General features: G+C 37.7%; 1 protein-coding gene across 2 annotated transcripts in view; it reads right to left on the bottom strand.

The window, feature by feature from the left end:
* LOC101847930 (integrator complex subunit 3) overlaps window positions 1-22,742 on the bottom strand; it is a 42,560-nt gene that overhangs the window by 1,423 nt on the left and 18,395 nt on the right. The window contains exons 10-32 of one of the 2 annotated variants that reach the window (XM_005091022.3): window positions 22,171-22,268; window positions 21,729-21,776; window positions 21,088-21,231; window positions 20,497-20,581; window positions 19,755-19,834; window positions 17,976-18,067; window positions 17,453-17,544; window positions 16,870-16,989; window positions 15,986-16,118; window positions 13,774-13,831; window positions 12,854-12,957; window positions 12,076-12,147; window positions 10,952-11,071; window positions 10,197-10,290; window positions 9,646-9,705; window positions 9,014-9,082; window positions 8,669-8,747; window positions 7,508-7,621; window positions 6,917-6,965; window positions 5,643-5,810; window positions 4,295-4,386; window positions 3,448-3,514; window positions 2,423-2,582 (exon numbers count right to left, since the gene is read on the bottom strand). In XM_005091022.3, coding sequence (XP_005091079.1) covers window positions 2,423-2,582; window positions 3,448-3,514; window positions 4,295-4,386; window positions 5,643-5,810; window positions 6,917-6,965; window positions 7,508-7,621; window positions 8,669-8,747; window positions 9,014-9,082; window positions 9,646-9,705; window positions 10,197-10,290; window positions 10,952-11,071; window positions 12,076-12,147; window positions 12,854-12,957; window positions 13,774-13,831; window positions 15,986-16,118; window positions 16,870-16,989; window positions 17,453-17,544; window positions 17,976-18,067; window positions 19,755-19,834; window positions 20,497-20,581; window positions 21,088-21,231; window positions 21,729-21,776; window positions 22,171-22,268 — 2,198 coding nt within the window. The remainder of the gene's footprint in view (window positions 1-2,422; window positions 2,583-3,447; window positions 3,515-4,294; window positions 4,387-5,642; window positions 5,811-6,916; window positions 6,966-7,507; window positions 7,622-8,668; window positions 8,748-9,013; window positions 9,083-9,645; window positions 9,706-10,196; window positions 10,291-10,951; window positions 11,072-12,075; window positions 12,148-12,853; window positions 12,958-13,773; window positions 13,832-15,985; window positions 16,119-16,869; window positions 16,990-17,452; window positions 17,545-17,975; window positions 18,068-19,754; window positions 19,835-20,496; window positions 20,582-21,087; window positions 21,232-21,728; window positions 21,777-22,170; window positions 22,269-22,742) is intronic. The other variant, XM_005091023.3, reaches the window with a different exon arrangement.

Genomic DNA, 22,742 nt, shown 5'->3' with positions numbered 1-22,742 from the left:
ATTTAAACCAAGTAATGATTAACATTGCACTGTGTTCTAATGGTCAAGTAGTTGTAGATCTAGATGCGACCACATGTGCTTGGCTAGATGTCAACCAGAGGGAAAAATTTGATGTAAATTGATGATATGTTCAAAAATGAAGACAAGCATTTATCCATTATGTGTCATCGTGGTTATGTTCGAAAGATATTTGGTATTTTGCATAGTAAAACATGAATTAGTTGGCATTTTTTCACCATTAGCATGCCTTATGAGTCAAACTGAATCTCCTGAATCTTTGTTTGCCAAAATTGTCAAAAAATGAATTAAAATATGAAAATGGAAATTTTTCATTTCTTTTCGACATAACTATGATGACACTACTGCGAACACAAAGACATTCAGAATTTCTTTTTTCTGTGATTTTATATGCTCTTCATTGTTATGTTTGAAAAGTAAAGCAATTAGAAAACTTTCAAAATAATTTTACATTCTATCAATTACTTTTCAGGGTATTTTTCATTTTGTGTCATCATGGTTATGTTCGAAAGATTTAATATTTTGCAGAGATTAATAGGAAAATGCAAATAAAGTGGCATTTTTTCATCATTAACATTCAAATTGAACCTTCTGAATCGTTTGCTCAAATTTTCACAAAAGAAATTAAGATATGAAAACGGAAAGTTTTTCATTTCATTTGGACATAACTATGATAACACAAATGCAAACACAAAGGCATTCAGAATTTCTCTTTTCTGTGATCGTCACCATTTTATATGCTCTTCATGCTTATGTTTGAAAATTAAAGCAATAAGACAACTGTTAAAATAATTTTGTATGATCAAATTCTAAAAAATGTGTCATCATAGTTATGTCCGAAAGAATTTGACTTGATGTTATGTAATGTGGCGTAACATAGCTTAGCATGTCATCTGTAGGTCTGTAAAAATACATGTTTTAGTAGGAGGAGATATACATGAATAGAAAAATTCAAGTAAAAACGAAATATTAAAAACTGCTATCATCAACCCTCGGTGCTGCATTTTAGGTACCCACCTCATGGCAAAGGCTCATATATACGGCAATACATAATTTCTCACATTCAGTCTGAAAAGTTCATGTGGTACCTCTAAAAATTCTATAAAGGACACAACTTTGCAATTTGCTATGTCATTATTGCAATGAATTAAAAAGATTGGAGTAGTCAAGGGAAAGAAAGAGGAAAAAAAGTTCTGATGTGGCTTGAATCTGAGGCCGGCACAAATATCCTCGTACCAGACCCCAGAAGTAAAAAAACCAGAAGCAAGAGAAGACAGAGAATAGTACAGTAGTCTCCGCCTGAACGTAAGCCATACAAAAGCACGCTCTGCTCAAGCACACGCTTTCGTCACCTGACCTGTTTTTAAAACTATATTATTTAGACGTACAAATGCTTTAGACGTACAAACGCACGGTTACTCCCTCTAAATGCACGCTCCGATCCGCGAAACACACTGACAGGTAAAGCTTGACAATGGGAAATTTTCACTAACACCTGCACAGCTTGCATGAGACGAACTTAGAAAACCGAGTATTTGGTGAGACTGCCCCTCATGGCCAACAAAGAGAGCGATGGACAGCGTTTTCACACCCAACTTTCCACAGACACACAGGTTTAGGTCCCGGTCTATGGCTGGTCGGTGAAATGGAGGGGGGGAAGGAGACTGACCTGTTTTTTGATCGGTCACTGTGGGAATGCATCTTTGAGAGAAGGTTTCTGACTGGTGTTTGGGTGACTGCATGTAATGTTCAGTTAGACCTAGGCCTGATGCGCGACACGCATCAATGCCGTAAAACACAAGGCAGGCCTCTATAGGATTGTTAAGATTAGTCAAGTTAGCCTAATCAGCTGTGTTCGAAGGACTTATAATGTACTTGTTCAATGAATCACAAGAGAAATGTTTCTCTGAATGTAGAGATCTATAATTTTGTTGCTGTCCATGAATTTATGGCTTGGGAAGCCATGGGGCTGAGCCGTTGCCTCTATGACTATCTCTAACAGTTTCCTCTTAGGCTATCTGTTCCCGACATTTTATAGTGCATTCATTACATTGTGTCTGTCTTTCTCTCTCCCCCCATCCCACCCCATTTAACGCCTTTAGTATTCCTAACCTCAGCCGGAGAATTCTTAACAAAACAGTCACGTGTCGTCACATTATCGGCCAAAGTGACCCCCACCCCAAAGGGAGGTCACTAAAATATCAAGGCAATGAAATGACTGCGTCCATTCCTCCCTTTGCAAAGGTTCATGTAAACGCACACTCCGTATAAACACACGATAAGGAGCCCTCCCGAGCACCGTGCATTTAGACGTAGACTACTGTAGCAACAAACAGAACCCTGCAGACAAGTTACCTGAAGACAAAACACCTGAAAAATATATCTCTGCTCATAATGTACTCACATCTGAAGAGTCGCTGCCCCCGCTGTCACTCTCTGCAGACTTTTTGTTCTTTGTGTGCTTGGGGCTGAGCCCGCTGGCGTTGGAGGCCTTCCTTCCACGGAGCACTCGCACAATCTTCATGTCATCGATGTCCTCGGCCAGGGCCAGGAGGTCACTGTACCTGGAGGTCAAGTGAAAACTTGATGGCACTCTACAAGATATTAAAGTATAGTCGAACCTACTCTACCCGCCACCTGTCCAAGACAATCCCCTGTGTACAAATAACCATTTCCCACCTTTTGTATTTAACATATTGACACTGTCCAAGGCGTCCACCGGTCTAAGACAACCATTTGTCCCCTTAACAATAGGTAGCTTGTCTTGGACAATTTTGACTGTATGTCAAAAGATAGCTTATTTGGCAAGTCAACTAACAACTGTGACTGTTCATCAGAAACAGACTATAATAATAAACAAAGGCAAGAAGTTAAGCCCTCATAAACTACCTGCTTCATTAACCAAAGAAAGAGAAAAAGACAAATATCTGATTGAAAAGAACTTTGACATTTATATGAAATAAACAGAGGTCCCTCAAAGTAAAGACCTCTATCCAAGCAACCCACTAAAACAAGACAAAAAACAAACAAACCAAAACCCTTTCACTAATTTTGTTGTTGGGCTTGTGCCTTTCAGCTCAGTGCAATGTTGTAGATGGAAGATTCCTTGAAAAATTATCTCCCTAACAATATAGTACAGAGTGTTGTTTTGGCAAAGGGCGAAAGGAAAAAGTTGTTGCCGGAGGGGCTGCAAGTTGGTGTACAAGAAGAATTTGTGTGAGACGGTTTTGTTCTTCTTACAGGTGATCACAATGTACAAGTTCTCAAAAGAACAGAATTCTACAAGCCGAAATCAACCAACTCCAACTGTTACTTATGTTCACCTTGAAAAGAAAACCTCGACCAAGACAATGGTGGTAACGTGGTACAATAGTAAAGCATGATGAAAAGCAAACAAAATACATAGAAAGGAAAGCAAACATGACTCACTTTGCTTTCTGTGCCTCGGTAATCTGCACTTGTTGTAGAGCATGCTGGATATTTTCATGATTCAAAACTGCAATGAGAAACAAAAAGTTATGAAAGCAAAGTTCTGTAATCAAACAAACCCGTAACAACAAAGGTGGAGGATATAAGAAACAATAAAGTGTTGAAGGGAAGAGAGAGGTCACATATGTATAGTGAACTGTTAAAAAGTCAAAGGGTATTGGAGATCTATTCTTGGTGGCAAGAACAGAAGTCCTCCTATTTTAAAATCACACAGCCCAAGACTTAGTGAAGATTAAGATCTTCCCATCAGTACTTCAAAGTCAGGAGTACCACATTAAAGTGGATCTATGAGCTACAAAGACAAGCATTCCCCCCAAAAAAACCAACAACCAGCAAACAAAACAAACAAACAAACAAAAAATCCCAAAAAACAACAACAACCCTAAAACAAAGCAAAAACAATGGCAGATGAACTCTGCAGACATTCAGTTTTGGTCTGTTAGATGAAACCATAAAGAAGGAAGAAAATTTAAATATTGGTCTTGAGATAACAAATGAAGCTGATGTTTTCTCCAGTCTCTGAGACATCAATTCATTTCTAGAGAAATGAAAAGTAAAGAAAAAACTTCGAAACGGTTGAAGATGGAACTCTGCACACACAATCTATTTCCCTTTATCAATGAAAATAACACAGCTGGAAGAAAACAGCTCTAAGCACATGACAAAAACAGTACACACTTCACATAAACGAAATCTGTTGTTATTATCCATGATTCCAACTTGTCAAGCCTGAATAATCCGGAGACAAACCAAGTGCTTTTACACGAGAGGCTGACATTTTACTTACATGAAATATTCCGACAAACTTGTCGCATGTGATCTAGGTGAGCAAGGATCTGATCAACTGTTGGATGATCTTTCTTAATGCCACCACCAGTTCTGCAACACAATGAGGTTAGTTGAATTTGAGTTAAGAGAAGAAGAATAAAGGCATGATAATGACCATTTAGTGCAGGGAAATGGCAAGGAAGACAGACAGAAACACAGAAAGGTAATGAAATCAAACAATGTAGAAAACGTCATTATTGTAAAACTGCATTACTTTCTAACCAGTCTGAAACATTTCTTTTTCTAAAACAATACACATACAGATGTGTCACAGTCAACATGTATTCTCTTCCAAAAGTATGTCTACAGAGAATTCTGTCCCATAAAATCAATAAAATTGTTTTAAAAAAGAAAAGAAAAGAAAACCCACAAAGCTAAAAATGCCTTTAAAAAATGATACTGACTCTTTTGATAGCTGGTGTAAAAAATAAGTGCGGAAGAGTAGTAGCAGTAGTAGTAAGAGTTTTACGGCGCTCGCAACTGCTTAAGGTCATATGAGTGCGCAAAACATAAGTTGGCTGCATTCACAGTAGTTCATTGCACAGCTTGGTTCGGGCCAACGATCAGATTTTAAAATGTTAAAAACTTGAGGTAAAATAACTATATAAAACTGATAACCTGTTTAAAATCAAAATAACTGTATTTACTATTTTCCGTAAAGGCCAATGACCTTTATAAAATCACATATTCTGTCGGGATGAACGATGGAAAACAGATCTTACAATTTTTTGCATTTTAAATATTTCCCTCGGGTCTCTCTGAAGTCTAGACATTCTGTTGAAATGTGTCTAATGGTAAAATCTGTGTCGCATCCAACACAAAACGGTTTTTCATCTCCCTATAGGAGGTTCTTATGCGTTAGAGAGGTGTGTCCAATGCATAATTGAGTAAAAGCACCCGGGACCTTGGACAAATGATCACTGACCACTGTCTTTGACCGCTGGGTACATCAAATGGAGAAATGTCTTGAACTTGGTGGTTGCTACGTTGAATAGGTATTTGAATAAGCTTTCTGTTGATACCAAATACAAGGTGATTTATAATTATATGTGAGGACAGCATGACAGGGAAACTTTATTCTGAGACAGACCTCGTAGTTTGTTAGTGGTTTGTTTAGTCCAATGCGTCTCCCACAGACTGGAGGTGCAGTTTTAGCGCAGAAAAAACCCCTTCCTCTCTGCCATACTGACCAACTACAGAGACAGTGCTCTTATCAGAATAGACAAAACAGACAGTGTGTATGCTGACAGGTTAAATTTACGGAATAAATAAGTAAAGAGGCTACAAAAAGATGAAGGTAACAATACCTCTGTCTTTTCTTTGGTGTTCCATTGAGCTTTGTGAGTTGAAAGTTGATGAGTTCTGCTAAGCGATCCTCATGCTCTTGTGCCCAGTACTTCAGAATGGAGACAGTGAAGAAGTCAGACTTTTTGCACTCCCGAGACAGCACTGGCCGCAACAGGTCCCAGTTTGGACTGAAATAAATACATAAACAATGAATGAAGGTCTTTCCTCTCGTCTTATTCTTTTTGTTTCAGTAGATACCCATGAGAGAGAGAGAGAGAGAGAGAGAGAGAGAGAGAGAGAGAGAGAGAGAGAGAGAGAGAGAGAGAGAGAGGGAGAGAGAGAGAGAGAGAGAGAGGGAGGGAGGGAGGGAGGGAGGGAGAGGGAGAGGGAGAGGGAGAGGGAGAGAGAGAGAGAGAGAGAGAGAGAGAGAGAGAGAGAGAGAGAGAGAGAGAGAGAGAGAGAGAGAGAGAGAGAGAGAGAGAAATGCACATCCCTAACTGTACTCATATTAATTCAGTCAGAATGGTGGTTACAGAACTGACATAATACAATTCTTACATATAGATTTCAACGAAAAATATACACTTTCAGTGTTTCACTATAATTATTTCTCAAAGCTGCAGTGCTCAAAGAAATTATCCTTATCCTTCAAATCAAACAACTTCTATTTTTTAAAAATTCGAAATGATTAACAAATAATAAACTTTTACCTGCATTAACACACCCAATGAACCTTATATATCAAACAAAACCTGTGACGGAAAAGCAATTTCTAAACAGTATTCTTCGGGGTACCATATTGAAAAGTAGTAAAAATATACGGCTTGGGGGACACATAATAAGCAAACATGTATGTAAAAGTTCTTGATAAACCCTTTCTAATCTATTTTCATGCTACACTGACAATTATAATGTCAATTCATAATCCCACTTTCTCACTGTTCCCCTGGCAGCATCTTCAATCCAGAGAATGAGTAACTAAAACATAATATATACCCTTTCCAACAAAAATATTGTTCTTTGTCATTCGTGCAGCCACACTCACTTTTTGTAAAAGTACTCTTATATACATAAAATGATTCATTCCAACTTTAATGTATCCAGTATGCACAAGTGACCATCAAAGTGTTTGTCCCTTTCTGAATGGACTGAGTGCCCTCTTCTTTCAATTCTAAGATGAAGGGATGAAATAAAATCTTATCAACCCCCCTCCACCCTGCCACTTTTGACATAAGTAGCAAGCATCCTACCTGGAGACCCTTTAGCACACAAAGGATGCGTTAACCTTACTCACCTGACTTGTTTGAGGAGAACCATCAAGCTTGTAAGGGCCTCTGCATTGGCTGTAAGGAAAGGAGGAAAAAAAAGAACATGGACTACTGGTTTGTACTCTGTCTAATCATTGTAAAAATTGTTATTTCCCACATTGTTGGAAGCTAATGCTTTCCTTAACATGTATGTTAAAAAAAACGCACATAAAAAATAATTTTGCAGTCAAACTAAACAAAACGGTCAATACCAGAGATCAAATTGTGCAATCAATTGAAAAGCTTTCTTGTGCAGAATGTGGAACCGAAGAATGTGATCTTTTTTTTGGTCCAGTACTATCTTGATTGTTAAAGTAAATGCCCTTTTCCTGTAGTTGAGGTGCAAGCCAAAAGTACCCCAAAAAGGTATAGTACCAGCTCTTCATTGAGGATTTACTCTTACAGACAACAATGGATTTGACACTTGGTATGGGTACTTTTCACTAGCAACAAACCATGAAAACACTGAGGATCAATTTTACTATTTAAAAAAAGGGGGGAAAAATAATTTTTCATCATAAAAGCACAACAGTCTCATCTAAAGTTCACCACCAGCAGCCTCATCAGAGCAAACTTACCAGTAAATTCTAGCTTTGGCAAGATGGGGAGGATGTGTTCTACAGGGATGTTGTGAGCCATGACCAACTGCCACAGGAAGTACTGCTCAATCGTCTCCCACTCTAAGCTGGCATCTGCACACACAAAGGAAGGATAAAGAAAATGCACACAAATCAACTCAGACATATTATATATCCCTCCTGTCAAAAGAAAAAATGAAAGAAGAGATATCTTCAACAGTAAAAGGTCACAGTTAAAGTTGATATAATAAACATAAGTTTTCTGGTATGTGATATTGGAATCCCCAACAGTAAAAGGAGTCGTTTAAGCTGGGTGTGGGAGGAAAAAATTGTGGCCAAAGGCCTGATGGGTCGGGTTAATAGAAGAGCGCATGTTGGACAGTTTCATATGGGAATAACAGGCCACCGTTGAGGGGAATTTCCCATCATTGCTCAGTCCTGGAAACTTTTTGCTTTTAATTAATTATTTTTTTTACTGCAAGTGTTTTACGGCACTCACAACTGCATAAGGCCATTTGAGCATGCGGGACACATTAAACATTTTCAGTTGGTAGGAAATTTTGAATTTTGCTTGCGTGGCGGCCGAAGCCTACTCTTATCAATTGTAGACCACCAAGGGATCTTTAACATGCGCAATTTGCACACGGGACCTCCGAGATTTTTTGCCCTTGTCCGAGAAGGCTAGGGGTAGATCTTTCCTACCAGAAGATCAGGGGTGTGGCAGAAAGACAGCAGTAGGAAGGAGCCAAATAGTAGCAGCTGAAAGGCTGCAGAAAGAGTCAAGAGCCCAGAGGAGGGGGCAAAGGAGTGAGGGGATGGGGGCGGAAAGAAGAAACGAAAGCAGACGACAATGCATTGCTAGAGAGCACGAAAGGAGGTGAAAGTAGACAATTTTTAGAGAAGAAAATTTTTCCGCCCCTACCCGGATTCGAACTCGCGACCTTTGAATGAGAGGAGAACACTTTAACCTCTAGGCCATGAGAGCCCCCCTTGAAACTTCACACTTCAAACGTATAACTTGAAAAAGCTTAGATTTGTGCTCTCCATAAATGGGTGTGAGGAGCACATATGAGCACAGTTCCAGAAGCTTGAGAAATGTAGAGTAACATACTAAAGTAGAGTATTATCAACCAGTGTCCAAAGTTGCAAAAATGGACTTACTCAACACTGACAAAAATGTCTCTTTGTTTTTGAACATCATCAGGTGGCCTTGTAGAATCTGACAAATCAGGTCTTGCAGCTGAAATACAAAAAGACAAGAGGAAGCAACCTCAATACAGTGTCATTAAAATAAAAATGTCAGAAAAGATTTAACATAAAAAGGCAAAACAAGAGGATAATGAAAAGGCCCTCAAGTACACTTTAAAAGGAGAATGTTATTTGTCCACATGACATTTTTATTAGTATTTTATATATATACAACCACATATGCATACATTTTTTGTTATTAGGATGAAACCAAGTATTTTGAGAGAAAAGTACAATTTTGAACAAATATGTCTTTACCTGTGTGCCATCAATACTTGAGACAATCAAGTTCAGGATAGTGGCGTCCCCAGATGCAATGCTTGGAAACTGAAAAAGTCATAATTTTACATCAATCTCATGACAACAAATACATAAGTCTGCAAGCTGTTCAGTTTTCTAAGCCCATAAAGCAAAATTTTTCACAAGAGAGGAAAAACCATTTCATTCTTTAAAAATTTGTATCTACTTTGTGTAACTTTACTTCCTTCTTTTAATACTTAGGGATTGAAATTGGACAAAATATTTCATGAGCACAAGCACCTGATACCACAGATAAGAAACTGCAAATATATAAAATGTTTTAAATATAAATTTTGGGCTGAGTACATCGGAACAGCTGGCAACGAAATCAATAAGACCGGAGTACTAAATTCTTATTAAAACAACCAGAGGTAGGCATGAGTTCAACAATTCAAAAGAGTCAAATTTGATTATTTCAGAGCAGAATCAAAATACAAACACAGAAATGTAGCACAGTGCAAAGGACTGCTCTCTTACATAGAGACAAGTAGTAAATACCAAGCAGCTGCACAAAAAACCCCCCAAAACACAAATGTTTGACAGGATTCCATCAAAAATTGAAATACAGAAAGAAGAAAAGTGCTACTTACATGTGTGTAGACGTCTGGAATCAGAAACGTGAATAATCTCACATCGTCCACCTGGCACAGCTGAAACCACCAATAAAACATCTCCAAATCTCATGGAAAAGTGCTCCATAGGTTACGTGTAAAAATAATAAGACTTTCCCATTTACCAAAGTAAACATAGACAACAACAAAATAGTCTCTGCATGTCCTGTTTTAAAGTACATTGTAATGATTGAAAAAAAAAAGCCTAATAAAATCTGTAAAGCTACTAAAATAGAGTACGAGATACGAGATATTACCAACATAGAAAGAATTACATGTAAAAAAAAAGAAAGAAGAAAACAGCAGCAAAACCCCACATCCCATCAATAACTATGAATGTGTCTCCCGAACACTTTCGTTAATGTTCAGAAAATCCTTCAGGACAACAAACTCATTACAATAGAGAAAGACCAAACGGACGAATCAATTAAAACAAGTGTATACATGACATCACATTTTGCCAAAACGACAGCTTTATAAATGACACAACACTACACAACAGCCAACTCTAATGACAACACAAATAATACCTTGAGATCACTGGTCAGACACGACTTCAAATCTTTCCCATCAACATTTTGACAGAAGTCTTTGTAGGTACCCATTTTTTCATCACTCCCTTTGCTGAAAACAAGTAACAGGACACAAATAACTAATGCACTGATCCATGAGCAATCAACAAGTGCAAGAGAATTAAACTTGGCAAAGCATGGCACATTTTGTCACTTTTTATTTAAAAACTTATTTCATTTCCCATTGTGAAAATCTGTATTATGATCAATGCGAGTCAACACCTTACACAAATTCTGTATCAACCTTGATGCTGATTACGCCTGTCAATAAAAATGGTACTTTTGAGACACATTAACTTCTGTCAGTTCATTTCAAAACACACTGACAATGCAAGCAATGGGTTATTGGATAGATAAAAGATACAAGAAATACAGGTAAGGAATCTATATCTATACACAGACTACTGCATATACAAGAAGCAAGATGAGGCTATTGAAATTCAAAAGTATCACACATCCTGTCCACCGAAAAACAGAGAAAGGTTAAGTTGGAGCCACAACTGAGCTTAAGGCCGTAATGACAGGCTTTTACTACTGGCGACCACCATAAAGCCAAAGCGACAGATAAATTATGTAGGAACTGGACTTTTGTATGTTCATTTTCACCTTACTAGAATAAAAGCCAGATATAACATTTTGGGGGAATGTGGTGTCAGTTGTTATGCTGTTTTTTCTAAGAGAAACTCTTGTTTACTATCTCAGGAATTAATTACCTGACTTTGAGGAAATACAACATCATATAGCCCACACGTGGTTGCTTCATGTACATCTCAGCTAACAACTGCAACAAGGGTTGGCGCCGGGGGTCTTCTTCTGACATCTGGCTGAGAAATCTATTGAGAACAAAGGCTGGTTTGAACATCCTCTTTCCCAAATGTCTTGGTCCTTTCATTTACAGAGAGGCACATTGAAACAGTAATGATCATTTAGACCTTTGAAGAAGCAAACAGACAGAGGCCACAATGGGATGGTTAGAATCAGGGGTACACAGGTGGTATCCTGTAATAAATATAGTTCATTCCTCTCTTTGAGCCAATTACAAAAGCGTCCTCAAAATCCCGTGGCGACCTCTTCGAAAGAGTGCACCCTTTGTGAACAGTTACCTTACTTGTGAGAAAAAATAAAAGTGAAACTAACAAGTTTTTGAATAAATTAAAATTAAAATTCAGGAAGAACGCTTTTTTAAAATGGCTACGCTGATAAAAAACCTCTTCCGGTGGCGACTGTTTTCTTAGTTTAATTTGACTTTAGAATGAGCGGCGAGAGGTCATTAGAATAAAAAACCCTAAAACTCCGCACAGAACGAATCCAAACAGCTGATGAACAGCAGTTGATCTGCGTACGCAAGGGGGTGCTATTCCTATTCTTCTTCTAGAGAAACGAAAGAGAGCTTTAAAACAAAGACTGTAGCGCCATCTGAATCAATGAGCGGACTTCCACGGACACTTTTTTGGCAGAGTGAACAATCTTGTTATGCACGATCTTTGCTTCTAACCACTCATGGGGTGGCTCGGTATAGTGAAAAGAATGACAGGAGCACACATTGAAAACCTCCAGTACATCATGGTGTAAGCATGTCAACAAAGTATGACACCAGATCTTAAATGGATCAAAAGATTAAAAAGGGCAAAAGAATTGCGACAGCTTTCTGTCATTGTAAAAGAGGTCAACAAACATTAATTATAAACCATCCGTCAGTAAAAAAGGTAAATATCAGTTGTTGCACATTTATTCCTTATTTCGGAATAAAATAATTCAAACCTTAAGAAGCTATAATACAGTTTTGGTTTTCATATCAAATGATATTAACCACAAATAAAAGACAAGAAACATTTACCTGAATATTACAAACAGTGGTGACCCTATTGAATCCTCTATTGACCTAGGGGAGGAGCAAAATAAAAAATCACTGGTGAGAGCAGATCATGTACAATCAGTTGCATACTGAGTAAAACAAACACAAACACAGACACACTCATCATCATCCAGTGCCAGATCTGCGACAGACATCGGCGATCATGGTTCTCCATTCATTCCTTTGCTCGGATGTTCTCAAAAAAGCTATATTTCCCTGACCTTTCCCTGTTACAAAACTATAATTTTAATAATAGCTATAGTTCAATGTATTTCAAAGTCTCAAAAACATATTGCATAAAAGTCCTCAACACATGCATGGAAAATATAGAAATAGAAATGATGAATGTCTTGTCAAAGGAAAAGTTTTATGAATGAAAGCACTTGAATGCAAAAAATTATATCAAAAATAGTGACAACAGGCACAAGGCTAGATTGGTAAAAGATGGATGGTAAGGAAACTTTGCTCAAAGTTAACAATATATATAAATTTTTTGTGTGTGGTAGTTTTAGAAAGGTTTTATGGCACTCGCAACTGCATACGGTCATATGAGCACCAGAAGATTAGAGGTGATACAAGAGAGTAACAAACAAAAAAGAAGAAGGGTAGATAAGGATGATAGATGTTTGATAGGAAAGAAGAAGCATACCACACCAGAGCACCCGCCATGAACCCATATCAAATTTCTTATTCAGCACAACATATAAAATCTTTTATTCAGCATAACAGGCGTTATGCTTCTTCATGAAGTGCAACTCACTCCTCATCCACTTCCTCTGGGAACAGTCTACTGTTGAACTGTGGACTAAGTATCTGGCATAGGCAAATCGCCAGAGTAGAAGTTGTGTCTTGGTCAAAATCCTCCTGCAAAGAGCAAAACAAAATCATGTTCAATACTTCAAAAAAATTTCCAATCAGAACCTAAAACAAATTCTTTTCAACACCTCACTCGATAAATACCGAACAGTGAATGAACTAGTAGAAATACAGCTTTCTCAAGAAAATGTCAGACACTGAGAAAAGCATAGATTTCAACATGTCTCCTTGTTAATATTACAATGAAAAGTATGAGGATATCTTCTAGACATTTTGCTTCTGTAAAGCAAAGCAGAGTTGATTTCATGATTAATACCTAAACAAAGTTCTCGCATCTAGTATTACTACATGCAAAACACAAATCTGCCATCTTTCAGCATGTTCTAAGCAATTTCTACATCTTCAATTTTTAAAAAAATCATTGAGCAGCTACTTGCATGTACTGAACTTTCAAAATCAATTGCCTTTCACAAATATCTTCCTGTGAAGCTGATAATGTGAATCTCATACAGAAACCCTTGAATAAAAGGTTTTAAAGGAGAGTCGACACTAGTAATCCGTTTTTGGAAGAAATATAGGAAAAAGTTTGCGATAGGTAAGTAACACATACTCTAAAATAGTAATCCCAAAGTTGCGGGGAAACTTTAGCAGAAATGGTGGCCATCTTGGAAATATGGGCAAAATATATGGCGTATTTCATTTTCTTCACCATTTCAAAAGTACTATGATGAGTTTAATTGTTCCACTAGTAATGCTTCATGTTCACACCGTACAAACTTGGGAAGTTTTTAATCTCCTTTTTTTCTTTTTCTGGGGCAACTTTCAAGTCAAATTTACAAACAAACAACACAGTCAGTCCCTGACCTCTTGGATGACTCTCTGCATCAGCTGATCAGTAAGGTCACACTGCATCTCTTGATTACTGTAAGAAAATTGACATTTCATTGTTAGCACAAAAATTGTCCCAAACAGCTGTGCTCCAGACTAAAAGAGATGATAGGCAAACCTTCCAATGGGATTTTCAAGATCCATTAAATATCCTCTTCTAATATACCATGAATTCCATTATTTGGTTCGGGCACAATTTGAACTTTTTTACCCCCCCACCCCAAAGCCTAGACAGGGTCATAGAGCTACCTATGAAGCTATGTTACAGTACAGTATTAGTGTATTTAAGGTAGTCATTTCTATTGTTCAAGACCTTCTTTTGACAAAGTTACGATGTTATTGTAGAAGTTTTACACCCACATCGACACAATTAATGCTTTGATGGCAAACCATTTATGCACACCATATGCTAAGTTAAGGAAAATTCCACCTTGCTCAAGATATGACAGGTCATAATTTTTAATTGATATTTGTTCGTTTATTAAGAAACAGGTCAATAAAACAATATATCAATAGAAAGAGAAATGAAGAGATGAATTCATCCATTGACAAACCCTGCGTAGAACAGGCCATAATGATGTAAACAACTTAAAAGTGCAAAGACTAAATTTGCGCTCCGATTTAACATGTTGGCCACGCCTCCTAGGATGAGTGTAAGTAAGATAACACACTTCGTTTTGTTTTAGCGGTCACAAAGCTCATGCCTTCCTTCAAACTATATATATATCAATAGAAAGAGAAATGAAGAGATGGCTTTGCCGACTGACAAGACCAGGTAGAAAAAACCATAACGATGAAAACAATTTAAAAAAAGTTTTAGTAGAGGTTTTAGGGCGCTTGCAACTGCATAAGATTACATCAGTGCCAAGGGGTGGATGTCAACAGAGAAGTCCTTACAGGGAATCAGGCTTACTTTGCTCACCTCTCTAGCTTCAACAGCACAAAGTCTAAAAAGGCACTCCGGAAATAGCAGAAGACAAGAGTGTGACAAACATACAAAAGAAGTAGAGGAAAAGGATGATAGTAAGGATTAGGAAAGAAAAAGCAGCAGTTCCCTGTTGTAGGTCAGGCATAGTTATGGTTATGAGCATGACATTGTGGGACCAGCCCATTTACAATTCTACAGTGCATTAAAACGAGAAAAGTCCCCCCTTTGGGAATGGCCTAAAGACACTTCAGTCAGTGGCACTGCTCTGCGGGGTGGAAAACAATTTGAAAGTACTGAGAGTGAACAAACGTTCTCATTTAACATGTCTGCTCTGACTGTCTCCCACGATGTGGATAAGTAAAATAACACACCTCAGTTTCTTTTATTGGTTATAACACCCGCACTTCCACTCATTGTGTCACAATGCGGAGGAATCAGGCTCTTGTCAAGTTCTGGGCATGTAGAGTTATTGGTATCATCTTAAAGCTTGTTCATTTGTCTTGCTTTGGGTGAAAAAATATCCATTTATCTTAAATAGAAGTCGAGATATTTGCGAACGAAGGAGGTGGGGGTCACCTGGTTTCAGAGGTAAAATTAGCGAGAAAATGGGTGCCAAAGATGAGTTATTTCCTTAGCTTGAGGGTCTGTGGAAACTGAAAATTTAAATTTTTTGTGCTTTTAATCAACGTTTTTTTAAAATAGTAAAATCCACACAGAAATGTGTTCTTTAATGGGTATGAAAAGAGTTGAGCGAAAAAAAAAAAATTCGATACAAATTCACACAAACCTACAGAAAAATGCCAGTTTCTTCACTTTAATTTTATTGACGAGCGCCTCGTTTCACCATGCTGTCTCACATATAGATATATTATGATCTCATAGCTAAAACGATAAGCATTTGAGGGATGTCACTCTCTTTATTCAAAACTGAAACATCAACAAAACAAACCATGGGTTTTTAGTGTTGTATAAGATATGTTTAAAGCCGACTGGGTGGCGGAATATCAATACATTGAGATATGTCTACAACACAGTCAAGGGGTTAAGATCATTCAGGAGACGGGCTTTGATTGGGATGAAAGGGATACAATGTCCCAGCAGACAGATGGAGATGCTTGATAAAAATTCTCTCTACTCGAGAATTGAAATCACATCTTCTGTGTGCCACGGTGAAACCCTTTATCATTACATAACAGATGCCGCTTTGACATGTTGGTGCGAACATGCAAAAGCATAGAACAAAAATTAAAATATACCAACCTTTCTCCTTGCAGTTCTGATGTGAGATCATGGATCTGACCACTCAACTGGTTTAGATGCTCTGTGATATCAACAGCCACATATGCAGCAGATTCCTTAATGGGCCTGAACCCAACCTCCTCTTTCATTTTGCCTGAAATATTATATGAATTTTGTAAAGACAAGAAATATGACGAGTAAAATCATTGCTTGATTTGCTTCAAGATGTGAACAAAATTTTGTTAATGCAAACAAGTAGAACGAGCTGGAAGAATACAGGCACATTAGAATAAAAATCATTTTCACGGGTTTAAACACAAAGTATCAAAAGTGCAGACAGATATGATGGAGCATTATTGTTAAGGCATTTATGACAGATGGTAGGAACTTTATATTTGATTCTTTTTCCCCTGGAAGCTAGTGCTGAGCTTTTAACATTCTTTAGAGCAAGATCTTTCTTCTTTGTCTTCAATACTAGTCTTGCACTGTTGTTTTGGGCCACTTGCAATATGACAGATATTTTGTTATTTCCATTTTTAAAATAAAACTTGTTTTTCTTTAATTTGCTATTGTTTTCATGGTTTCCAAACGAAGTGCAGAATTTGATGGAAAGTCAATAATTTTCAAGTAGATTTACTTTTAGAAGGCTGATTGTACAGAGATACTGAAACACGTCAATAATGGTCATTCACAGACAAAAAGAAATTCAGAGCCCCAAGAATGAAATTAAGATCTTTGAGTTAAGAGTTAGCAGTGTCTTGTTTTCACTGTTGTCCGTATATAATTAATTCATACATGGAGGTTTTACTCTCATTAATAATGCCATCGATGTAAAGTACTCTGTGCTTATAATTTTACAGGGTAAAGCATTATATCAGTGCAGTCTATTATCATCATTATTATACCCATTGGGACAGTGTCCTCCTCATCATCACTGAAGCAAGCATCTGACAGATTGTTCTCCCCTATGTGGTTGTTTCCAGTGTCCATGTCCAGCTCACTCTTTATCGATGCCACATCTTTCACTGAAAAGAAAAAACATATTAACACTTAACTCAATTACTTGCTTCAAAAGGGTAAATTTGACCTCAATGAGCAGGCCATTAAAAATGGTATTCCGAGTAAAGAAACCACCACTGTTAATTAAACCATAGAAATAATGCCAAGTATAGCTTTTTTGACCACAGATAGTACATTATGAACAGAAATACTTGTTTCATGACTGCAAATGGGATATGAAAGAAAATATGATTTTGTTCCCCCAATCCCCACATTAGTGATGCCTATCTTAGATTTAAGGTGCATTTCAGCACAAGACCACCCATCAAATGGAGAAAACAAATATCATTACAATTGTGCTCTTTAAAAACTCCTGATAGTCAAAAACTATAGTTTAAATTAATATTAATTTTAAGATGATGAAAATTACAAGTGGGCCTCTTCACTGCTTGAAAATTTTTTTTTTTACCTGTACAGAATATTTCTTACCTTCTTGACTGCAAAACTCTGAAAAATTTTCTCGTAACAAATTCCTGAGCTCTTTGTCCAACTTTGGGTTGTCAAACAATGGAGACAATGAACTGAAGGAGAAAACAAAAAATGTCTCGTGACAGTGAAATATATCTCATAGTCATAGTGTATCACAAATACATACAATCCCATTCAAAGGAAATACGTTCCTGTCTATCCTCTTCAACACACAGCTAAATATTAACAGGACTATTGCAACATTCCGTTAAGAAAAGGTGAGGCAAAGGACACTCCCAAAAACTCACAGCATTTTTCGACACCCCCCTCCCCCCCCCCAAACAAACCATAGAAAACAAACAAGCTTGCGAAAACTTTCTCTCACCAACGCACACACTCAAAGATGATTCATTAATTAATCCAGAGTTGTGAAGAGCATCTTCCGTGACACTAAAGCAAGTAGAAGGAGCAGACACATGGGAGTACATTATGGTAATAAATCAACATTTCTAGACCAAGGGAATTGAAACCCAGAAATTCTTACGGCAACACTCTTTTCTCCAGGATGGTGCGTAAGGCTGTAAAAATGCTGTTTCGTATCTGGGCAGAGTGAGTCACACTGAAATTGTTCATTATCTGTAGAAAGAATGAAAAATAAATTTTTTTTCATGCATATGCTCAAGAAACAGAAACAAGTGTCGCTTGTGAGGCAATCATTTCTGTATTGCTGATTACATGCTTCTTCACACACTTTCAAAACTCATCTTTTTCAGAAATCACTCAGTAGCACGAGGTTAATTCCCGTGGTTACACAATTTGTAAATAATTGAGAATGTCTGAGTGAAACAGCTCTATATGACCTTGCCCTTCAAGAGGAAGTACTTCAAGGTAACAAATTTTATGAGTCCTTCCAGGATGCACCAAGGAAAGAATCTGTTATGATCCATGTTTCGGTCCACAACTGGTAAAATAGTTTCCCTTTACTCTAAAAAGAACTGACATATCTACTGGATGGGTTTGTGACTTATGGCGAGCAAGGAGTGGTCAGCCATGATGACCAATCACAGTGGCACAAGACATGCCATTTTCACTTATTATTCTGTCGTGAGTCTCAAGATCTACGCTTTTCCAGCTGCTCATCCCCCTTATCTGTCTGAAATTTACAGCTTTTCATCTCTGACAAAGTACCCCCGCCTCTGTCGATACGCAACATTACATTGTGACCACATCAATTAAAATTCAGTCTCTCTCGCAAATTCAGGAGTAGAGACAACTGCATCAATGGTAAGGAAAGAGTTCTCAGACCGATGTAATCCCACCTGGAGCGAATTTATAGGCCTAACTCATCCAGTGTGTGATGTAAGCTTAGGTGGAGAACTCGGATGCTAGTGCGATGGTTCGGGAAAACAATTTATGCGGATGCGAGTTCACACCTCAGCGTGATCCTGTAAGGGGCAAATATTGTAACGTTTCAACGAAATATACAACGCACATGTGATCACGTTCATGAGAGTGGCTGATCTGTGACATAATGGGCATTTCAATAATCGGAAAATTTCACTCTTGGTCCATCTTTTGGGACGACCTGCGTTGTAGACTTTCAGAGTGTGATCTTTCTTAAAACAGCTTGATCTTATGCAAACCGGGCTGTAAGCGATGGGATCTTAAGCAGACACTACTGTGACATTCTTGTCATATCTTCTTCAGGTCATGACTACGAGCAAGTGCTTATGAACAAAAGACTGCCTAAATCACAAAAAAGTAAAACATCAAATATTCCGAAGACCTGAGAACCCTCTTCAAGCTACTTACTTTTTTTCTGGAAAGTGTTTTACGGCACTCGCAACTGCATAAGGTCATATGAGCGCACAGGACACAATAAACATATGCATTTGGTACGAAATATTGAATTTTTTTTTCAGGGTGGCGGCTGAAGCCTACTCTTATTGATTTTAGACCACTAAAGGATCTTTAATGTGCGCAACTTGCACACACCACCTCCGAGATTTTCCGCCCTTGTCCAAGAAGGCTAGATGTAGATCTTTCCTACCAGAAGATCAGGGATGTGGCTGAAAGACAGCAGTAAGAAGGAGCCAATGAGAAGTAGTAGAAAGGCTGCAGAAAGAGTCAGGAGCCCAGACGAGGGGGCAAAAGGGTGAAGGGGCGGGGGCGGAAAGAGGAGACCAAAGCAGACGACAGAACATTGCTACAGAGCAGGAAAGGAGTTGAAAGGAGACAATTTTAGAGAAGAAAAATTTTCCTTTGCTACCCGGATTCAAACCAGGGACCTTAACCTCTAGGCTATGACAGCCCTCCTACTTACTCTGCACATGAAATCTAACAAAGTTGCTGTAATGGCAGGATGAGGTCTCATGGAGTGGAACATCACAAGGACAGCAGGCTCTACAGAGGAAAAAAATCCAGGCAGTCCATAAATACAAAATATAATGAAAATAAAGTGCACAGAAAAAAGTATGTAATGAAAACAAAATGCACAGAAGGGATTAGGGAAGTACATGTAATTTGTTTCAGGTTCCAGTTAGGCATGTGAAATCCAAAAGACAAGAGAACTTTGGGTATCACAGAGTTTATTTGCCATCTTTGAAGCTGCTGACTATAATAATTTCTTGGCAGAATCCTCTATACATAGGGAATTCATGTGCAGGAATCTAAATAATGGATTTCAGGTTCACTCAAGTCAGGAGGCATATTTTGCGTAAGTTCGAGAGACCCACTGAGGTTCCCAAACCCAAACATTTTTATAGTCATGCCCAATAAAAATGCATTCAGTGGGTGAGGCAGAGGCAAAAGTAACAAAAACACATGACCTTTTGCTAGATAAAAGTTGAGGCACAAACCACAAGCAAAATATGTCAATAAAAAATACACCATTTTTAAAATTACTTTTATGCAACCCGACAAGATCAATTTGTTTGATATTCCTCACAGAATTAAAATAAAATCACAAGTAAATTGAACTTATTTTTACAATTCACAAACAAAATGCAATTTTTTGGGGGGAGGGGAGGGTTCCCACACACAGTGAGGACAACTACTCAACACACCAATATTCATGATCTCCTTCTCAGGGTCAAAGAAAAGCCAGTCATAAAACAGTGCCAGCTTTGCATCAGAGGCAGCTACATTGGACTGTGGAAGCATAGAGAAAAAGTCTTTACAAAACTTGATGCCAAGTATAACACTTAAATGTAATAAAATAAGAGTATTTAATTAGGAAACTGCAAGGACACTACAATTTAACATCATCAAGAAATCAAAAGCCCTTGCACATGTATCAACAAAGGTACAATTAGTTGAAATAAAACATAATTTCCATAAACCCCAAGACACAATTCCTTTATAACTTTAATAACAATAATGCACTATATTATGCCACAGTCAAAGCGCAAGAGACAAAAAAAAGGACAGCACAGGTAAAACATACTTTCGACCTGTAAAGTACATAAAGGCCTTGATTATATGTACTGTTTTTTTTTTTTCCTTTGTGCGAGGGGAAGGAGGGTTAAGAAAAGGAGTTACTAAAGTATTTTAAGCATCGAGGTCTGGACGAATACAACTAGCAAGAATTTAAGTTTAGCCTCATATCTAACAACTTATGCAGGCAATTACAAGTCCTGTGTAGAGTCATTACTTACAGTACAAGTAGTCAGCAGCCAACCGATGACAGCCCATCGAGGGATAATATCAGAACATAGGAGCTCATTGGATGGATGGAATGCTGCACAGATATAGCGAATCAGATCACAGCGGAGAGACTGACTTTCTGGGGTGGACAAATACTGAAAAAAGATTCCAACAAAATGCTGTATTCAAAATCTGAAGGCCCATTCAAAGATCACAAACATTTTCACACCATGACTCACATTCACAATCATTGCATTCTGAATTATGTTAACTCGTACTAACAATAGTCTCCGTTGTAGCATCTCCTTTCCAGTACAAAAGAAGGCTCTAAATAATCTAATAAATGCTGCACAGTGTGGAAAAGGGCTGCATGTCCTAGAGAACAAAAAAACGGCTGTACAAGTAAGAGCTTTGTTATTCAAAATATAATTGAAACTGCCATTCATCTACATTTTTCTTCGACATGACAATGGCAGTCTGTACCAGATCTTGACCCATACCTTTCTTCCTATAACACCCCCCCCCCCCACAACACACATTACCAGTGCAAGAATGAACCCCTCAGAGCTCCAGTGTGTTCAAGTCGAACTTAATCATATTATGTGCAATAAATAAAATTAAGTCTAAATCGCTTCATCGTGAAATTCTTTACCTGTCTCTGAAACCAGTCTTGATATCTTTTTTGATTTCCAAACCTGACCTGAAAAGAAAAAAAACAAACCCTAAAACATCACAAATCTATAATAATACAGAAACATAGATAATAGCATATTCTACTTAGTTTCACAAAAAGTATGAGAAGAAAAAAGCGAAGCAATTATGGTCAACAGCACACAAAAGAAACCAAACAAATAAGAAATATGTACAGTGCAGGATGACACTCTTCCAAAAACTACCACATGACAAGCAAACAATCTTTCAATATGAAATTACAGAATGAAAGACACTGAACATCGGACGAAATATCCCTGACAATTATGAACAAAAAACAGTGATATTTTCAGTTGCACTTACAACACAAATATGTAAGATTTAATAACTCATCTTCCTTTCTTAATAGAAAAATATGAAAAACGTGACATATAAGTTCGAACCTTGGTTATCAAGAATATGAGCTTATTCTCCATGTCAGGCGTGAGCCTTCCCACGAGGAATTTCGTTTTTGTTCGACTCTGAAGCAGCTGGGAAACACCTGAAAGAGTAAATGATTACATATAACAACAGGAACATGAACAATTAATCAAATTAAACTCCTCCTTCTCACATCATTCCTATTTCAAAACCATATTGCCACAGAAGCTGTCAAGACACCAGTCAGACACATAAAAGTATGGATCATTGCAGTAAACATGGGCCTGTTCATCACGTTATGTAGACATGACAAGGGAGCTCGGAATGAAGTAGCACGTCAAGAAAATTCAAAGAGTCAGCAAAGATCAAGTGTGGAGGTCAGATAGAACACATACAAGAACTCCATTATGCACACACCTCCCTTCAGAAAAAATATACGACCCTAGTGAAATGTTTTGTTAAAAGCAAAAGTATTTACTTAGATAAGGCAGTCGAAATGGTACTTGATTAGATTGTGACTGAGAAAAAAAGCAGTTCCACCATGCAAAATTGGAAGTATAATTTGTATAGCTAAACCTCAGTTGTCTCACCGTAG

This window comes from Aplysia californica, unplaced genomic scaffold (assembly GCF_000002075.1).
Source record: "Aplysia californica isolate F4 #8 unplaced genomic scaffold, AplCal3.0 scaffold00025, whole genome shotgun sequence".
NCBI classification, from domain to species: Eukaryota; Metazoa; Mollusca; class Gastropoda; order Aplysiida; family Aplysiidae; genus Aplysia; species Aplysia californica.
Note: the sequence above shows the minus strand (reverse complement) of the source record. Positions and strands in the feature narration are given on the sequence as shown.